The sequence below is a fragment of the Podarcis muralis genome, chromosome 7 (assembly GCF_964188315.1).
Source record: "Podarcis muralis chromosome 7, rPodMur119.hap1.1, whole genome shotgun sequence".
Taxonomy (NCBI): domain Eukaryota; kingdom Metazoa; phylum Chordata; class Lepidosauria; order Squamata; family Lacertidae; genus Podarcis; species Podarcis muralis.
The window spans coordinates 80,710,293-80,730,454 of NC_135661.1; the positions used below are offsets into that span (position 1 = coordinate 80,710,293).

Sequence of the window (20,162 nt, forward strand, 5' to 3'; positions counted from 1 at the left end):
TTCTGTGACTTATAATAATGCAAGCATGAACCAACACTTGCTTTCCAAAGTAGTCTTATGACTCTCCTCCTTCCCTCCCTTAACTGCAAGTGGCTAAAGACCTTTCAAAGTCTATCCTGCGGCTGCAGCTAATTTTAAGAACTCTCCATCTGAATATTTACCAGCTACGGTTAAACCTGAACCTCTCTGTACAGTGTACATAACACACGGGGCTCTGCGCTAGCCAAAGAGCAGCTGCGTAACTTGATTACAGTTACTGCAATTGGACTGGTTTTCCTCTAAAAATACCACAGGTTTGCTGCTATATTTCAGGCGTGTTTGCCATTAACTGAAAATAGTGATACACTCAACTTGCGTATCAGAGGTCAGTCTCCTATGCATGTTTGTTCTAGTAAGGTTACAAATACTGGAAGTATGGCCATGCATTTCTGGAAGAAAAATGAGTTATCCTTCACTAATCTTACCCTTCCTGTACACAGAGAAAAGCTCTGTGAAACATAGCTAAAGGAACCAGTCTGTAGATCTGCCTCTTTCACAGTGGTGATGTAAATGGCTGTTCCTAGAAAGACCCAATATAACCCACTCAGCACAAACAAAGATTCCTGGCGAATGTTCAGGGCTACAAAAGCAACAGCTTCCTTTCCCCCTATGCTGCTATCTTCTGCCCTGAAAAACATCTTAGAAGAAACTAAAATCCAGGATTCCTACCAGTAGTTGAAGTAAAAAAAGACAAATTCAAATTGATTGAGATACCCCAAGTGACCTAAACAAGATATTGGTCCCATTCCCCCACTTTTATTTAAGAAAAAAATTAAAACTGGACCAGACCTTCAGCAAGGGTTACATCTTCAAAACGAAACAGAGACCCTGCATGTCAACCTGTTGCACAGAAGGGATAGTTTTAACAAACATGGCTCATCTGGTGAGAGGAGCTGCATGTGTTAACCCTTCTTTCTGTAAAATTATCAAAGAGGTATTTTCCCACTATCAAAATCAGGCAACAGTACTTCATCATGAAAAGCAAAGGCTTTGCTTTCATCGCTCTCTGATCAACAGGAAATGATGCCATCTATTTCCTGGGAGTGGATGAACACTACTAGAGAGTTGACTTTTACAGACAAGCTAGCAGCAGGCAGGCACATTCCTAGAGTCTCATAATCAACGAGACACAACAGGAATAATTTAACAGTACAACAGTACTTTTTTCTTTAATTTACAATAAACATGTAAGTTGTGGCAGAGACAAGCAGTCAGATGCCATTCCACAGCACTGCCCGCTGCACACAAAAAAGGCATTGCCTCAAGAAACCTCCAGGTGAGGCTACGAGCCAGGTCCCACCACAAAACTGAACAAATTGCATCAGGGCACTGAGATTGGTCTGCAGGCTCTGTCACCGATAGACCATGCTAAACTGATGCATGGAGGAAAGGGAACAGTACTCTCCCTCCTGCTGACCTGTAGCCCTTGAGCAAAGAAGAGACTGTGGTTGCTCAGTCCCTGAACAAAGGCAGTCACCTAAATGTTGCCTTCTAGTGTTGTCTGGTAGATCTCTATAGTTTCTACCAAGGGGAGGTGCTCAGTACTTTCAATGATAGCAATAGCCTCCCCAAACTCAGTGCACATGATAATCTGGGTGGGCTGGCCAGTAGCCACGAGAGACCCTGAAGACTGGAGCGCCTCCTGACTAGAAGCCAGTTCCGTGTGAGTCTTGCGGTGACTTCGCAGGTTGGAAAGAGTCTTGAAGGTCTTGGGGCAGAGTGGGCAGGGGTGGGGGCGCTCCCCAGTGTGGATGCGCCGGTGCTCAGCAAGGTGCATGGACTGCACAAAAGACTTGCCACAGTCTGGGCAGCGGTAGGGGCGCTCACCGGTGTGAAGGCGCCGGTGCTCCCGCAGGTGGGTAGCCTGCCGGAACGCCTTACCGCACTCGGGGCAGGGGAAAGGGCGCTCCCCTGTGTGGATACGCTGGTGCAGCTGAAGCCCAGAGGCCGCCACGAAAGTCTTGGCACAAACAGAGCACTTGTGGGGGCGCAGGCCAGCGTGGCGCTGTTGGTGCCGGCTCAGCCCGCTGGGGGTGGTGAAGGCTTTCCCACAGAGTGGGCAAGGGTAAGGACGCTGGCCCGAATGTACCAGCTGGTGTAGCGCCAGCTTGGCCAACGAGCCCATGTACTTGCCACAAGACATGCAGAGGAAGGACTGCAGAGTCGCCTGGTCGCGGCGCTTAGCGCAGCGGTGCTCCTGCAACTTGGAAGCCGTAACAAAGAGAGCCCCACAATCCGGGCAACGGTGAGGCTCATGCCCAGAATGGCTGAGCCGGTGCAGTTCCAGGAGGCGACGGCGTGGGAAGGATTTGTCACATTCTAGGCAAGGAAAGGGCAAACACCCTGTATGCACGGTCCGGTGCAGAGCCAGTTGATGGGCTCGGGAGAAGGCTACTCCACAGTCTTCACAGGAGTGAGGCCCCTCTCCGTTAGGCGCCATGTGCAAGAGGCGGTGCTGGCGAAGATTAGAGGACTGGGTGAAGCGCTTATTACACACCTGGCACTGGTAGGGGCGCTCTCCAGTGTGCGTCACGTGGTGCCGCGCTAAGTTTGCCTGGGAGACAAAGGTCTTGCCACACTCAGAGCACTGAAACGGCCTTTCACCAGTGTGTGTCCGCATGTGGTTCCGCACATGCACCAGCTTCTTGAACTTTTTGCCACAGGTGGGGCATTTGTGCTTGCGCTCCAGAACGTGCACCACCCGTTTGTGCCGCACCATCCGGATGTGGGTGGAGAATGCCTTTCCACACTGAGGGCACAGAAACCCAGCACTGGGCACTTCTACTGATGTCCCTGGCAGGGAGGAGGCAGCGACGGCAGGGGAAGCTGAGCCATTTTCAGTTGATTCTCTGTCGCTGGGCACTGGTTCAGGAGGTTGGCTGGGTGCCTGATCCCCAGCCCCACGAGTGGGTGGAATGCCGCTCTTGCCAGCGTGTGTGCGCCGATGGTAAAGGAACTTGGTCATGTTGCTGAAAGTCTTGCCACAGTGGCAGCGGTGCAGGGGATTGGCTGTATGGCTCTTGCGGTGCATTATCAAAGTCATCTCAGTAGAGAAGCCAAGCCCACAGTCCACGCAGAGGTAGAGTGCCTCACCTTTGTGGATGCGCATGTGCTGCTCAAGGGATGCTGCCTTTTTGAATATCTTGTTGCAGTTGGGACATTCGTACGTGCCATCGACGTGCACTCGCTGGTGAGCCAACAGCCGCTTGGCTGTTGTGAAACCACGCTGGCACTCGCCACAAAGAAACTCTTCACTGCTCCCCATGTGCTCCTGCTGGTGCCTCTGCAGCGCCTCCACTGTCCCAAAGGCCTGCTTACACTCACTGCAACAGAAGGCCTGAGCAGGTGGAGGCACAGCAGGGGGTTCTTCAGGGCATGGCAGCGGGGACACACGTTGACTGCAAATCTCCTGAGCTGCTGTTTCAGATGGCTCACTGCTCTCTTTCTCAATCTCAGTAAAGTGTTCGCCCTGGTGGTCCAGCAGCTCCTCAGGCGTTGGGAAGAGGCAAGAACACTCTGAGCACTCATAAGGATGCATGAGTGGAGTTGGCTGAGGAGGTGATGGAAGTGATGCCTGAGAGGGTGGTGGGGAGGCTGGCTGGGAAGGTGGTGAAACAGATGACTGGAGAGGAGGCAAGGGAGCTGGCTGGGAGGTTGGTGGGGCTGACAGGGGGGCCTCAGGTGAAGCCTCTTGTTTCTGGTGCGTTTGGCGATGTGCTAGCCATAGGCTGGTAGAAGGAAAGAGTTCATTACACTCATTGCATTGGTAGCGGATCTGTCCACTGGTAGCTGGTGGAGGTTGAGGCCGGGTTGGCACCTCTCTGGGGTGCACTTCTTGGTGGGCTAGCAGTTCGTCAGGCGACCACAGGACACATCCACACTCCAGGCACTGGTAGCGGTTGTCCTGCTGGGGCCCTGTGTCTACAACAGTGGCAGCAGCTTCAGGCTCATAGGGCTCGCCTAGATGGCTCTGATGGTGGATCAGTACCTCCTCCAAAGTATTGTAGAGGAGTCCACACTCCGAGCACATGTACTGATGCTGGAAGAACAAAGAGGGAGGCAGTTCCTCTTCCATGGTAACTGCAAGCTTTCGCCTGCAAGGTGGAGAGAAAAACCAAGGTGAGTTAAAGAACCATGACAGATTATAAAAGAAAAGAGGAAATCAGTGTTTGAACCCTGTGTATAAATGGATAGTTGTTTCAGCCTAAAATAAAAAAATAAAAACAGGAAAGGAATATAATTTTTGGAAGGCACCATCATGTCTTAAGAAAGATAAGGGAATAACAGGAAAAGTAGGGGATTAGGAGTGTATGTGTGTAGTAAATAATAGTGGGCATTTTGATAAGGTTTATTATTTTAATGCCTCTTGCAGGGTTGCTGGGAGGATAAAGGGAGAAAAGTCATGCATAGCTCCATATGAGTTCCTATAATGGAGGTACAACAAGAAAAACAAATGAAGAACAAAAAGAGCAGGGAGACGTCTGCTGCGGCATGCAGAAGTACCTAAACAGCAGAGAAGAGAGATCATACCAGGATTGGGAAAAACTGGTGTCAACCCCAGGCGATCCTGAGAGAGTTTTACACACAACCCTTCAGGAGCTCCTTGTTCCCCTCCTTTCAGTGCCACTGCTATGGCCATTTAAAGGGGTGAAGGGGCGGCCCTGTGGGGTATTGCTGGTATGCGGGAGGGGCCTCTGGCCCCACAGATCTGTGCGGAATTCACTGCAATGCCGCCAGGAGGGAGAGGGGGCGGGGGGCTCGGGTGGTGGGAGGAACGCCACACTCACCCGGCCCGTGGGCCTGGCCCACTCCTGCCACCGCTGCTTCCTCGCCCGCCCTCTTGCCTGCTCTCAGTCTCTCTCTCTCAGTCTCCTCACACAGGCCCTGCTTGGCCTAGGCTGCACCGCGCCCTCTCATTGACTCCCCCGCAACCGCAGGGGAGCCAATCAGCTGCCTCGATACTAAGGGGGCGGTTCGGCTCCAGCGGCTCGGTGACGTCAAGGCCAGCCCGCCCTCAGGTGGGGCCGGCGAGCACAGGCGGGGCAAGAGGCGCCCATTCAGGAGGGAGGCAAGAGGAGCGTATTGGCGGCTCTCTAGGCCCGCCCACCCAGTCACGAGGAGACAGTACTGCGCTTTGCCGCCCCGCCTCCCTCTTCTCCCTACGCATGTTACGTAACTCCTGTCACAGCCGCATCGACCTATCTATCCTCCCGTTCCCTCGCTTACGCAATCAGCGCCGTCTCCTTGACACCGCACGTCCCGTTTACGTAAACATAAGTCTGAGGGAGGGAGAGGCGGCGAGTAGGGGGAGCTGCGCTGCGCTTATAGCGCAAAGCCGCCCTCAATTACTACATCACACCACCCAGTCAGCTGGATTAAGCCGTCACGCAAAGAGCGCAGCGTACAGCGGCGCCGGCTGCGAGCGAGAGGAATTTATCAGGTCTGCCGTTGCTTTTGCCGCCGCCGCCGTTGAGATTCTTCCCCCTCAAAGGAGGCTCCTCCCCCGCACGTGGGTCACGAGGACACCAGCGGGCTGTCCGCGTGAGCCGGGGGAAGGCGACGCACGCGCCGCCGCCGGCAGTTATTAGGACTGGCGGCAGGGTCTGCGCCTGCGCAGCCTGGGATCCTGCGACGCCAGGTGGGGGAGTGGAAGACGCTTGACAGCCCGGGCGCCTGCGCGACGGGTGAGGTGGGTGAAAGAACCCTCCCTGCGCTTGAGGTTCGGTTGGCGCAGGCGCAGTCGTGTCGAAGCTACCAGAAAGATCGGAACGGCGGCGCCGTCTGGCTGTATCGGCGGAGGAAGACCCGGTGAGGGGGATTTATTCGTGTGTGGGATTTATTTTTATTTTGGGGGCCGGGTAGAGAAAAGGGTTTGGGATAGGAATGCCGACAGGGGAAAGGAAACGAGGCGGGTTCTGTGGTGCGGCTTTGAGGGGAAGGTGGGGGACGGGGACGGCTGAGGGAGCCGTTTTCCCCTGAGGGAAACCGGGAAACGGGGCTTGGGGGCCGGCAAGAGAATATAGGCGAGGGAGGCAGAGGAGCGTCGAAAAGGGGAACAGCTGTGAGGCGACGAGGGCGGAAAAACACCTGAAGGAGGCGGGGGGGGAGGTGTGTATGTGAAGAGCCGGGGGGGGGAAGAGTCTCGTCTGTGTGGTGGGGGGAGGGGAGTCCCAGAAATGCCCTCGCGAAAACATGGAGAGGTAAAAGGACACGTAATTGCGGCGGTGGTGTGAGCAGGCGAGAGAAAAACAACAACATCGGTGGGAGGAGGGGAGGAGGAGCCACGCCCAGAGGAGCCCCACCCCCGCTCTCAGAGGGACTGTTTATGCAAATAAGGGGCGGAGCCTTGACGGTCTGGGATAGCGGGGGGAGGGGTGTTTGGATGGAGAAGGGGAGGTCACTGCGCACGCCAAGATGGGGCTGAGCCGCAGGCACGGGGCTCGTCCACACACACCTCGGGCTGGTTTGTGCTTGCCCTTGTGACAAGGGGGAGGGGAGACTGCTGCGTCCTGTGGCTGCTGCCGCCGCTGCTGCCATCTTGTGGCGCATTTTGGGCCCTGCATCCTCTGGAGCAGGCAGCCACGGCAGCGGCCTTGAGAGAGGATTTTCTCCCCTGTATCTTTGCATGTTCACTCTTGGTTGGGACTCATGGCAGAATTAGAAACGTTTTATCTATGTTATTCTGTGTGTATTCTGCCTCTTAAGCAGCTTTTTAGGGTGGGGCAAAGTGGCATGCCCTAATCATCCACATTTCTCCTTTTACAGGCATTTGTGGAGCAGTGTTGGGATCCTTCCTGAAGACCTCCCGGCTCTCTTATAACGTATTATAATCATACACAGCCTGCCAAAACGTGTCTCTTTCCTGTGGTGTTCAGAGCACAGCACATCTGTTCTGTTCTGTTAGCTCATAACAGTAAATCCCTATTCGGGGTTAGTGTCTCCATATGGCTGACATGAGAAGGCCAATCTTTGCCCACATATGGGAGGAGGAAGAATGTCTAGAGTACTATGGGATGATTTCCCTGCATCGAATGTTTGAGGTCATTGGTTCCCAGCTTACAGAGAATGACATGGATGCACTCTCTTTCCTTCTGGATGAGACACAGCCTTGGACTCACCCGTTGGATCCTGCCCTTTGGGCTGTGGCAGCAGCAGAAGAGAGTGGTTCTGAGACTACCTCACCTGTGCTGGAGAGCTGGAAGAGGAAAAATCAATGGCGATGTAGCTTGGGCAAGACTGATGGTAGTCTTGAAGTTGCTGCTCAGAGGCAACTGCCCAAGAATGGTGTACAACTGCTCCTGGAGCTAGAGAGGAGGGGCAAATGTGATGAAACCAACTTCGTGCAGCTTCTGCAGCTCCTGAGAGTACTGACAAGGCATGATCTGCTGCCATATGTCACTATGAAAAGGCAGCGTACAGGTACTGAGCCAGAAAAGTAGAGAGCAAGTGGGTAGTATCTGTTTTCTGAGCATAGATCGGTTGAAATTAGTAGACCCAAGTCACTCATTTCAGTGAATATACTCTGAGAAAGACTAACATTGTATACAAGCCAGTGTCATTAACTTTGACTTCCTGGCTGAATTGAGTGAAATAAAGTTCCTTCTTGAATGCACATTATCCTAGCTTCCAACTCAGCTTTCTGGCCAGAATTTTAGCAATAGAAAGATAGGGGGGTGGATATCTTTATGGTATTATGTCTGCTATTGCTTAACTCAGAATATTCTGATTCTAGGCACTTATGAACTGATTTGACAGGTTTGATGTTGCTTTCTTCTATAACTGTTTTTCCCAGTTGACATAGTGTCTACCTTTTGATTTTTTTTATAAAAAACATAGTTTCTCCTGAGAGATACACCCATGGACCATCTGTCCTTTCATCCGACCGGCAGATGGACAACTGTCTCAATTCAGCCTCTGCAGAGCCTCGAAATGATCAGTGGGAGACAGGTGTGTGAGTTGTACAGCCTGCGGGGGTGGCGGGGAGGTGTATGGTTTCATCCCTTTTGTGTAGTAAATATACAATGCCATCAGTTTTTACGTAGCTGTTTTATGTCTTGTCTGCTACAATTGTGGATACATTTTTACTAGTTTATAACTTCTCTCCGATGAAAGGCAGCAATTTAAATAGTTTGCATTTGATATCAGATTATTTGGAGGAGGGGGTTAGGAGTAGTAGCTGTATGGAATCTGAACTTTCCTTGCCAGGCTTTGGTGTAAATAATTGCCTATGCCCGGCTTTTTCTCTCTAGGCTCCAATACGAGCAAAAGGAAACGAGTAAGCAGAGGCCGGTCAAAGTCTACTTCCCGCAGGCGGCGGGGAGCTAAATCAACTAATGCTCCAATGCAGGAGGTCCAAACTCCCACGAAAGTCACCTGTGGTAGGTGTCAGCCTTGCATGTGCTTTTTTTTCCGGGGGCGCCCTTGATTTGAACAAAGTATTTTTATAATGCCATGAAACCATTCTAAAATGCTCATTAGCAGCTTGGTTTCTGTTAAGGGTCTGATCAGTGATTCATTTTCTCTCTGGCTGGAGCCAAATGGGAAAAGGGTTGGGGGGAGGAAAATATATATATGTAGCTGCAGTGCTGTCAGTTTTGTTCTATGTCAGTGAACTTGAGTTTTGGCTTGCACTATTAATTTCTGTACAAATCTGGCAATAGGACTTCATTCCAGTGCAGTTGGGGAATGGGAGCTCTGGCCCCCTCTTTGGGGTGAGGGTGGGAAGGTTCTAACCCACTCCTTGTTATGTTGTCTTCAATTCCCAGGGTTCTGTTCGGTACCTATTTTATTGATAGTGCTCTAGAAGGTCCAGCTCTATTTATTTACTACTTCAATTACATACCCTGCCCTTCAGGCAGAATTTTCTGAGAGCAACATAAGACCAAAAAGAAAGCTTTATAAATGAGGAAAGGATGCCTTCAGACTACTAATCCCTTGGCACCAGTTGCTGGGAGGGATGTGGAGGCTGTTAATGTCAGTACACCATTACATGTGATATGCTGGTTTTGGAAAGAGACTGGTTTAGCTACTCTGATGTTATTTTTTGTAATAACAAAACACATCATGCCCTATAACATGAGGTAGTTTCATTCATGGTAGTTGCCATTTTTCTGCTTCAATCATCTCCAATTAAAAATAAATGCAACTTTTGCTGAAACTATATATTTCCAATTAATTCAGTGAACTCTTCAGAACAGTGAGGTTCTGGAGATTTTTGATGTGCGGCACATAATTTTGTATAGAATAACATAAAACTATTTTGAGGATTATGAAGCTAGTTATCTTCAGAAAGTACGATTCCTGAGCAAGGGAGTCATGAGTGCCACAGCTCCGGCACTAAATAGTATTAAGAGGTGGTCAAGCTTATGAATGACTTTGTCCACATTCTTAAGTTATTTCCAAAATTGTACGTGCTCACCAGTAACATAGCTGTAATATTTCCTGGAGAGCCTTGTTGTACATCTTTCTGTTAGACTCATCTGTTGAGTTTGCATGTTTATTTTATAGCACACTATACTACGCACTGGTTCTGTACCTGACTTTCGAAAGGGGTTAATTCTCCTGACTTGGTCCGTAACACCAACCCATCAAACTGGATTTTTCTTAAATCCCAGACTCGCCTCTGAATTCATATTAAAACTCAGTTAAGTGAATTATATCCAAATTTCTGGCTTGATTTTAAGTTCAGTGTTGAATGTCTATTTCTAACGCCAGCATATACCCTTTTCTAACTTAGAGCTTCAGATACATGTTGCTATATGGAGAGATCTTCTGTATAGGGAAACTGTGAAACATCGATTTGACAACACACACACACAGTGTTTACAGTTTTCTTACCCAGAAATGCATTGTGTTGCACGTAACATTTCAAGCTGCTCTCACTCAGCAGGTGGGTGCTAGGGGCTGGTGTAGGATCCCTACATAGCTCAATGTGCTATTGTCTTTGTGTCAGTGCAATGCAAATGAAACAAAAGCGAATGCACAAAAACACTTGTCTTACCATCTGACCAATTTACAGGCAATGGGTTCTAACGAAGAAGGTTCAAAAATAATACAATGAGTGTCAAAACTGCAACTTCAAGGTGCAGCTATAAGGCTTCTGCCGGGTAGGTGCAAGGATCAAACTGTAAGCTCCATTCAACACTAGATTGTTGCCTGTATACTTGATGATGTTGCCTTGCTTCACTGGGGCAGAGCTTGACCCTTGTTTTCCAGGCAGCTGCTTCTGAAATAAGCTCTGCATTTTATAACCCTTCTGAATTGCACACCTAAGCTTGGGAGTTTGAAACTGATCCCCTTTTCCAGTTTGCAACCTCCTGAGCTATTTCAGCCTGCAGAAGCTAGAGCTTAGTTACTGAAAAAGAGCATACAAACCCCCAAATGATCTCTTTTTTTGTTGCTGCTTGATTTCTGCCAATTCTTTCTCAATCCACCATTTAAATTCCAGGTTACTAAGCAAAAGTTGATGATAAAGAGACTCTGTCTCTCTTGTGCACTCCTCTCACAGAATGGTCTCGCAAAGGTAAATGAATCCATGCACCCAGATTTCCACCAGTTCTATGTGAAAGCAAATCTGTGTTTAAATGTGTGCTGAGTTACCTATTTCCAGAGGAACCACAGGCAGCCCACCCTGCATGCCAGCCTCTCAAACAGCCAATTTGTAAAGGCATGTTGGCTATTCTCATGGTCAGTGGGGACAAGGCTGCATTGGCAGCTCCTGGGATTGTAATCGTGTACAGAGCCACTCAAAACTGGCACTGTAGGGGGCATATGCTGCAAACCTCCAGCAGAGTGACGTAAACGGGCTGGGGGTATTAAAGCTATGAGGACTGTGCCTCTTGTGGGACAGTCATCAGCTGATGTCTCAAGTGCCAGTCAATTAAAGGTTTTGCTCTACTAGATAGAAAAGCAAATAGCTCCCTTATCACGTGATCCCTTAGTTATGTTAATAGCTACTGCTGCAGATATCAGGCCATTGTGAGCTGCTATGGAATCATCCTGGGCTCCTGTTAATCCTTTTTCCTTAGGGCATAAACATTCCCTTAACTACTTTACCTGTCCTCCAGATGCTTCCATCAGTTTTCTTGGACAGTTTTTCCTCTGGCTGGTCAACATTTATCATTGATGGATGAACTGCTAACAATTAATAGTTCTAAAATCTTCCACACTTCTCACTTCAAAATCCACTTGCATTGCTTGGTTATTTCTCTCATGATAAATCTGTCAGCACAATGAATGTTAACCTGCATTGATACATGTGCCATTTGGTGGTTGTCAAGAATAAGCAAGAACATGCACCCTGTGTCCTTGCAGTGAGAATTCCCATATTGTGTGTGGTATCTGCAGCAGTCGCTCTTTATCAACTTACCTAGAAGTGAGGCCAGGGTTTTCACACCATTTTGTGTTCTTTTGCCATATTGAATCTCAGAATGATTTCTTGATGTTGCCATGTGCTAAAAGTCTTGAACCATGTTTCTCTCGGTCCACAGTTGAAATTCATCCCTGGAAAAGCATAAGTATTGGCCCAGGCAAGCGGGCCAAGTACCAGACACTGGCAAAAATACCCAGACAAACTAAAAAAAGCAAAAACTTAAGTGTGGCCCTCATGATTATTTCAGCTGCCTCTTCACCGCTTCTCCTATGTTAGAAGCGACCTGCATCTGGACCCTGCAGCGCTCTTGTTAAACAAGCTGTGAGGGACACTGCCTTGGACTCTGGGACTTGTTGCCTTCTGCACAGTGGAGGCATTTTTGCGCGGTTAACATTGTCTGTAATGGGTTTTGCTGGCCTGTAAATATGTGTGTCAAAGGTGGGTGGGGTAATGTAGTATATGGAATTGAATTGAATTGGTACTCTATGCTGTTCCCAGTTCTTTTCTGGAAAACTGATAACTTGAGTTTTCTAATTCTAATGCTGAACACACACTAAAGGGTTGCATGGATGATGAGGTGACAGGCCTCAATCTCTGAAACCATCCTACTTTAGTGGTAATTAACTTGGAGGCTTCTTCACTCTTGTTACTGTGATTCAAACTTGGGAAAAGACATTGGCAGAAGCCTCTACAGTATGTGGCTCAGTGGCGTGTTTTGAAGCTGTCTATACTTCCAAACAGAAACCACAGTGGGATTATTTCACTGGGACTGGGGCCTGAAAGTGGAGGGTTGGGTGGGTACCATGTTGTTTGTGCTGCCTCAGTTGGTTTCATTATTGCCTATATAGGTCAAGTGTCTAATTAGATGCAGCTGCTCAGGGCTTGCATTACTACTGGCTGAGCATGGCCATGGAACAATTAACGACCTTGTACAACTGAGTTGTGCAGAAACCCTCTCCCCACAGTCTTGCAGTTGATGTGCATCCTGCTTGTTTTGAAATAAAAGCTGTGGGTCTCCCCCCCCATGGTCAATAATTTGAGGCTTTTATCCTGTCCTGGGGGAGGAAGAGCCCTCCAGGCACTTAAGTGAGACATAACTGACGCAAGAGGTGCCAGTATGTTGATGCCAACTCTGACAGCTGCTATCATTCTTACTTCAGAGAACTGTTTATATTGGAAAGTGGGTGGGATGGGTATTTAGATGAAATCGTATGCCAAACCATGGATGCAAAAGTTGTATATCTTAAGCTGAGTGCAGTACCAATAAAATGAAACCTCTCAGTTACTCTGCATATAGCATATTGGGTGGGAGCTTGGGGTTGGAATGTGAGAAAGGTTTCCAGTTGGTCCTACAGCCGAGCTCTTAATGTGCTGCCCTATCAAGGCAAAGCAGTTGCTGGTGTACAATGTCAAGAGAAATTGTGGACATCTGTTCCTTACTCAAGTTTTACAGTACATTGTTTATTTTGGGGTGGAAATGGCACTGCTCTTAGTATAAGCTCTAGGCTTTCTTACATGGACAATTGTCAAATTCAATTTGTTGCACAGCTCTGCTGTTGCCCATCTGGAAAGAGGGGTTCTAATTGTCATGCTGGTTGAAAACTAGCAACCGGCTACCAAAAAGCTGCCTTGTAGCTAACTCGTATGGGTGGGTGTGGGCTCCAGGCCGTACAAAGTTGCTGGTAAAGGGCTGTGACTGCACTTTGAGTTAATGCTTCTACAGGTGATGACCACAAGACACAGAGAAATTAAAGCTGACGGCCTTGTTGAGCGTATGTAATACACCACCTGCCTCATTTTTTAAAACATATCCTACTCTGTATTTGTTCCATTTCTCCCTCCCTCTTGAACCTTTTAAATTTTCGGCTACAATGCTGATAATACCTTGGGCAACTGAACAAAACACAAACCTGCCCAATGTCCATAGTTACAGCTGAACTTCAGTAATTGCTGGGGCATCTAGAGCATGGTAGTACACGAGATGGCTAGAACTTAATTAGCTAAAATTTCAAGTTTTTCCTGCCAAAGAGTCCAGCTGGCTGTCAGTAGTTAGCTTTAGTTCAGGATCTCCCCAAGTCGTTTCCCTTCCAAGTCAAGAATGGCTCATGGCCCTTAATAAAGCAGTGGTCCAGTTTGATAATGCCGTCCCGTAACAACAAGCTATATTAACTTGGAAAATTTATTTCCAAGATTTTGGATTGAAAATGGCGTGAAGCCTTTTGAAGAATTTGCTGTTGTGGATGACTTTTCAGGATTGGTGCAGATAGCTCAACAAGAATGATTGGGGGGGGGCAGTACTAGAGTAATGTTTCTGGAGTGAGAATTGAGATGTTTTTAGTAAGTGATTATTGGAGTTCAGCTGTAACTTTGTGCCAAAGGTAGACTTCAAAAACAAGAGTGAACACCCCTTGCTGGGACTGACCATCTTAAGGAACCTGAACTCTTCAGGAGTCTTAGGTGGCCTGCATCTTCAGCTTGGTTGGTATTGATGTTCAGCACCTGCTCATGGCTGTTGAACAGCCCAACCCTGGAATACTGTTGCATGACCGTGTGTTTGTCTGCGTGCTCTGTTTGCGACCTCCAGCTCTAATGCCGCTCTTTTTCTTCCTTTCCCCTCCCTCTCTCTCTCTCTCTCTTTCTGTGTGTCTTGCTCAGACATCCGGCTCCGTGTTCGTGCAGAATACTGTGAGCATGACCCTGTCTTGCGTCAGAATGTGATGTCAAACAAGCAGAACCGTCTGGAGCGGCAGTTTGATGTCTTTGGGCAGTCCAACACCATCCTCAAATCCCGTGACCTGGGCTCAATAATCTGTGACATCAAGTTCTCAGAGCTGTCCTACCTTGATGCCTTCTGGAGCGACTATATGAATGGCTCACTGCTAGAGGCACTGAAAGGGGTTTTCATCACGGACTCTCTCAAAGAGGCCGTGGGCCAGGAGGCTATCCGACTGCTGGTCAATGTGGATGAAGATGATTATGAGGAGGGTCGCCGTCTGTTACTGGAAAGCGTTATTCCCCAGGCCTGGTAACTTTAGCTACTAGGAAATTTAGGTATGTTTCCTCCACTAGTATCTGTCGTCTTCACACTCTCTGAAAAATTAGCATTTCCCCCTATTTGTCAGCTGTCATCTTGCTCCATTGGCTCAACACAGAAGATTTTGCAAGTGGCGTTAGGGGTTTTTTGTCTGGGTGTTGGATGACATGAGATGTCCAGTGCTTCAATAAATTTAAGGAAGAGACTAGCTCAAGGCAGTCGAACAGGTATATTTCCAAACTACAAAACCAAAATAGAGTTACATCTGTAATTACTAACAGAAGGTAATGTGTTTAGCATATTTTCTCCTTCATCTGTAAGTAAGCATGTATGTAGGAAACTTTTTCTGTATACTTCACCATATTGAAGTTTTGGGGAAAGGTCCCTGATTTGCATATAAAATAAAATGTTTGTGTGTGTGTGTGTGTGTGTGTGTGTGTGTGTGTACATACACACATATATATGCACACACACACATATACATATAAATGTAAAAATCAAATAGTTTAGCTTTGCTTTTAATTAATAAGCCAATTTTCTGCCAGGACAATTTCAGATGTTCTGCAGTTGAACTATTTTCACAAGTGATACTGAATTACACTGCAACAATATGTGTTTGTCCTAATTTTGAGACTTGTTCGGTTTCCCAGAACCTGCTGACTAAGGTCTTCTTTTGACTGATTGGTGCAGGATAGGGTGGGAAGCCTGGGGGCCCTCTAGATGTTGCTGGACTGAACCTCTCATCTTCCTCCCTGACCTTTGGCCATCCTGGCTGGGACTGATGGAAATCCAACAACATTTGGAGTGCCACAGGCTTGCCACCACTGATACAAGGGCTAGCTCCATTGCTGCTCTTTTTCAGCAAGACTTGGGTCCTCCATATATATTTTATTTAAACGTTTTTGACAGAAATTAGAAATATGAGATTGGTTTTCTTAAAGCCAGAAAAAATAACCAAAATAGAAGAGTATCAGTAGCATAAATCCCACAGGTGTCGGCAAATGAACAGAGTCCCAAAGGATCTCTGGGGGTTGGGTGGGGGACCAGCCCTCCTGGTGCCTGGATGACAACAGATAAATGCGTATGGAGTTGGCATCCATCCTGGTTTTTCACTCTTAATCTTTTTCTTCTCCTCACAGGGCACTTCATTTTTACTCCCCGATTATCACATGGCTTACGCGAATTGGATGTAGACTTCAGGAAGGAAATTTCTTTTTAGCCAAGAAACCTTTGTCCCGTCGCGGGGCAGGGCTGGATCTTGACAGCGATGGGACTTCAGGGAGTTAGAATTGTGCCACAGCTGCTCTTGTATAGGTTGAAGCTTTGAAAGAGCACCTGGGAATGGTCTTAATTGACATTCAGGTGTAAGTAGGGCTTGGCTAGAGGCACCCACTCAGCGTGGATTCCTCATTTTGAAGTGAAAGGGACAGCTTTTGGAGAGCCATCTAGTCCTGATAATGAAGCAAAAAAGGGGCGTTGAAACCCTTTTGGAATAAGTTGGTATGTGCATCATGCTCACTACCAGTACTTGTGTTTTTGACCTCTTTTGCAGAGGTGGAGAGCATTCTCATTTTGCAGAGTTGCAGGTACACCTCTTAAGGCCAGTAGCAGGGCATGCTGTGTTGCCTACTTTCCTGGAAAAAGAGAAATAACCTATTTTCCTTCAAATCTGAACCTAGGGGTGGGCTTCCATTCTTAAGTATACATCCAAGTCCCATGGCAGGAGAGCCAGTGATGATAGAAGTGGAAACTTGAGTCATTTTTTGGAGGAACTTGTCAGTTCTGTGGCTATTTGTACATAATATAAATAATAGGGTTCAAAAAAGGTGGTGCGGCCCGTTCTGGTTGAATTTCTGAGCTGAGGACACTGCTTGACTGCAGTGGGAGGGCCAGAGGCCAGAAACATGTAATTTAAAAAGTTGTATTTTTTTATATAAAAAAAGACTTTTTTGACAAATGATTCTTAATGTATTGTATTTGCAAATGTCAATAAAGAATAGTATTTGCAACCGCTTGGATTCATATTTCAGTTTTACCAGGATCAGAGGCTGAGACACAAGAGTCCTGGCTTACAGTCGCTGCTGTAGTGGTTAAACCTTGTTCCCTGTTCAACAAGGAAAGGCAGTTAGGCTGGTATGCCTGCTGCCAAAGGGAGTTCCCGGCCACCCAAGAGTCACTGAGGTGACTAGTTTGGCAAGGGGGCAGGGCCTATACCCTTCCACACAACAGATAAGCCTATCCCAAGAGCAAGGGGAGGATGAGCAAGGACATTTAGAGTGAATTCCTCCATTCTTTATTAGTGAGAAGTTGTTAGAGATGATGGGAGGGACATACTGTTTTGGAAGCCAAGAGCCCTTGCCTACCCCTAGTGGTCTTTGGCCAAGCTGACAAAAATTAGGTGAGTCAGTCTTGCTGAGGACCTGGTCATAGAAGCTGTAGAATCACAGAGTTGGAAGGCAAGCAGAGGGCCATCTAGTTCAAACCCCCCCCCCCCAAATGCAGGATTCCCACCCACAGCCATCCCTGGGTGGGCTTGGACCATCAGCCTTCTGGTTAACTTGTAAGATGCACTGACCCATTGCCACTGCCTGACACTGCAGACTAGAACAGTGTTCCCCAACCTTGGGCCTCCAGCTGTTTTTGGACTACAACTCCCATCATCCCTCGCTAGCAAGACCAGTGGTCAAGGATGATGGGAATTGTAGTCCAAAAACAGCTGGAGGCCCAAGGTTGGGGGACACTGGACTAGAATACAGAGGATCCAGATACCGGCCACAGACTCCTATCTCTGTTACAGTACATTAAAAATCACCTGTTAATGTAGAATAGGCAAGTACAGCTGTCGGGCTTGGCTATCCAGATTCCAAGGGGGTGGATGCTACCAGGGAAGGCAGAATACAGTGACACTGAAGATTCTCCACTAAATGCCTTGGCATTTAGATGTCGGCCATCAGCCAAAGAAATTGAATTGGCAATAGCCCAGTACATCAGGTTTTTCGGCCTTCTGCTGGTTATGTAATGCTGAAGGCGGCGTTTCAACTGGAACTGGAGTTCTTAGCATGCTTAGCAGCCTCAAAATCAAACCTTCATACTACCCCCTCGTGTCACCCTCTTTAGGCCTCAGATCCTCCTCTCCCACTTCTTTCTAGTCATTTCAGTGTTTGGTTTGGTATTTTCCCTACTCCAAAACCATTCTAGACCTATAAATCATTACCAAGATCCTACAGAGGTGTATACAGTATATGAAAACCGACAACTCCTCCCATCCACTACTTCTGCTTCTGGGAGGAGATCCCACAGCTTATGTCTTGCGCAAACAACTTGGATGTATGCCTGTCGTAATTGAGTCTTTCAGCGGCTGCTACTCCTTTCCCTCCCCCCCCCATTAGACAGGAACAGCTGTGGGCCCTGTCGGCTGCCTAAGGATGCCAGCTGCTGACATTGTAAGTGTAACACAAGCATCAGCACCTTCAAGAAAAAAAATCATGGCATGCGCTTTCACAAAGTAAAGAGAGCTGAGCCCCTTTCCTCAGATGCATAAAGTGCCATTAGGATCTGGCTATGAGACCACACAGGTGCAGAAAGGCCCTGAGCTTCTGGTCTTCCTCCAACTTGTTGAGTCACAGACTTCCCTCTGTAACAGGGTCTGGGGGACCTGTGGCCCTCTATAGGTGGTTGAGATGTAACTTCCATCAGCCTGGGGGGCCCAAGGGCAGGGATGATGGGAGTTGTAATCCAGCCACATCTAGAGGACCACAGGTTCTCAGCCCCTGACCTAGTCCCTGGTGTGAGCAAGCATTTGCCGATGGGATAGCTCAGTCGGCAGAGCATGAGACTTAAGAGTCGTGAGTTTGAGCCCCACATTGGGCAAAAGATTATTGGGTTGCAGGGGGTTGGAGTAGATCAGTGTTTCCCAACCTTTTCCCGTCTGTGACCCCCTTCCAACCTTGTTACCTTCCTCTGGACCCCACCCCATCCTACTGATTGAATGGTAGCTATTTAAATGTTTTGTTTGTAAAGAGAGGGATATCCATCTTCCATGTATTGTAAAAAGTAAACAACACTCATTTGACTCCAGTTATTTGACACAGAGGGGGAACCTACAGATAACAGTCCAAAAGCATACCCTCCAACATTTCTTTGATGAAAATAGGAACGTCCTATTCTTTAATAATAAATAACTATTTATACCCTGCCCATCTGACTGGTTTGCCCCAGCCACTCTGGGTGGCTTCCAACATATATAAAAACATAATAAAACATTAAACATTAAAAAATCTGTATACAGGGCTCCCTTCAGATGGCTCAGGGGTTGGATAACTCCGTACCCTCCAACATTGCTCCAATGAAAACAGGGATGTCAAGGAAAAGCGGGATATTTTGGGATCAAATCAGAAATGTGGACGACTTCAGTAAATCCGGGACTGTCCCTGGAAAATAGGGACACTTGGAGGGTCTGCAAAAGGCACCAGGGAGTTCTGTATATGTGGGAGAATTTTAAAAAGCAAGTGGTCCTCACTGACCTGGTGCAAAAAGATCTTGTCATCCGAAGAAGCCCTGGCTGCCTAGATAAAACACTATAGCCTCCCACACCTTTACCTCAACTGTCTTTGGGTCCAGTATTGGACCACTTCGGATACGCCCAGCCAATGTGGAGAGACTCCTCTGAGCTGGAAAGCCCACCACTTGCCCTCTTGACCCGTGCCAGTCCAGACAAGGTGTGGGCCCCCCTAGGTGACATCATTAATTTGTCCCTTGGCACGGGGACATTCCCAGGGGAGCTGAAGGAGGCAGTGATGCGTCTGCTCTTAAAGAATCTAGATCCTTTAGATCTATCCAATTACCACCCGGTTTCGAATCTTCCGTATCTGGGTCAGGTGATGGAGAGAGCGGTTGCTGAACAGCTTGGTGGATTTCTGGATGAAACAGCCTTGGATCCATTCCAGTCCGGCTTTTGCTCTGGTCATGGGACCGAGACGGCTTTGGTCGCCCTAACAGATGATCTCCGTAGGCAGCTGGATCAAGGCGGGTTGGGGCTGCTGATCCTTTTAGACCTGTCAGCAGCCTTCAACATGGTCGATCATGAACATTTGGACCACCGCCTTGCCAATGTGGGGATTCAGGGCAGAGTCTTACAATGGCTGCGCTCTTTCCTTTCTGGTCGGGGACAGAGGGTGGCATTAGGGGAGGAGCTGTCGTTGTGGCACTCCTTGGTGTGTGGAATGCTGTGGCTGGATGGATGTGATTGTGACTGTGGCTGGATGGATGTGACTGTGATCCATGCAACAGTCACCTCCAGGCTTGATTATTGTAACTCGCTCTACGTGGGGCTGCCCTTGAAACTGACCCAGAAACTCCAGCAGGTGCAGATTGTGCGGCGAGACTCCTTCGCGGTGGGATCACATTCATCCAGTGCTATACCAGCTGCACTGGCTCCCGGTGGAGTACAGGATCAGGTTTAAGGTGATTTTAACCTTTAAAGCCCTATACGGCCTAGGACCCTCGTACCTACGGGACCGCCTCTCCTGGTACGCTCCACGGAGGACCTTATGGTCTGCAAATAATAACACCTTGGAGATCCCAGGCCTCAGAGAGATTAGGCTGGCCTCAACCAGGGCCAGGGCCTTTTCAGCCTTGGCCCCAGCCTGGTGAAACGCTCTGCCACAAGAGATCAGGGCCCTGCAGGATTTGACATCTTTCTGCAGGGCCGGCAAGACA

At 48.2% G+C, this 20,162-nt stretch overlaps 2 protein-coding genes across 6 annotated transcripts; one reads left to right on the forward strand and one right to left on the reverse strand.

The window, feature by feature from the left end:
- Positions 1–775: 775 nt before the first annotated feature.
- Positions 776–5,608, reverse strand: LOC114603374 (zinc finger protein 574-like). Of its 4 annotated transcripts, none has more exons than XM_028742321.2 (2): positions 5,266–5,608; positions 776–4,133 (listed from the first exon to the last, which is right to left on the reverse strand). In XM_028742321.2, exon 2 carries the CDS (start codon positions 4,112–4,114, stop codon positions 1,517–1,519), a length of 2,598 nt encoding a protein of 865 aa, XP_028598154.2. In that variant the 5' UTR covers positions 4,115–4,133; positions 5,266–5,608; the 3' UTR covers positions 776–1,516. The 4 variants fall into 4 exon arrangements, with proteins under 4 accessions (XP_028598154.2, XP_028598151.2, XP_028598152.2 ...); XM_028742318.2 differs by lacking the exon at positions 5,266–5,608 and adding an exon at positions 4,827–5,226; XM_028742319.2 differs by lacking the exon at positions 5,266–5,608 and adding an exon at positions 4,570–4,820.
- Positions 5,609–5,639: 31 nt separating this feature from the next.
- Positions 5,640–16,453, forward strand: DEDD2 (death effector domain containing 2). Of its 2 annotated transcripts, none has more exons than XM_028742326.2 (6): positions 5,640–5,864; positions 6,805–7,458; positions 7,876–7,986; positions 8,289–8,417; positions 14,066–14,461; positions 15,584–16,453. In XM_028742326.2, the coding sequence occupies exons 2-5, from the start codon at positions 6,984–6,986 to the stop codon at positions 14,437–14,439; spliced, it is 1,089 nt and encodes a 362-aa protein (XP_028598159.2). In that variant the 5' UTR covers positions 5,640–5,864; positions 6,805–6,983; the 3' UTR covers positions 14,440–14,461; positions 15,584–16,453. The 2 variants fall into 2 exon arrangements, with proteins under 2 accessions (XP_028598159.2, XP_028598158.2); XM_028742325.2 differs by having other exon boundaries at positions 5,640–5,847.
- The last annotated feature ends 3,709 nt before the right edge of the window (positions 16,454–20,162 follow it).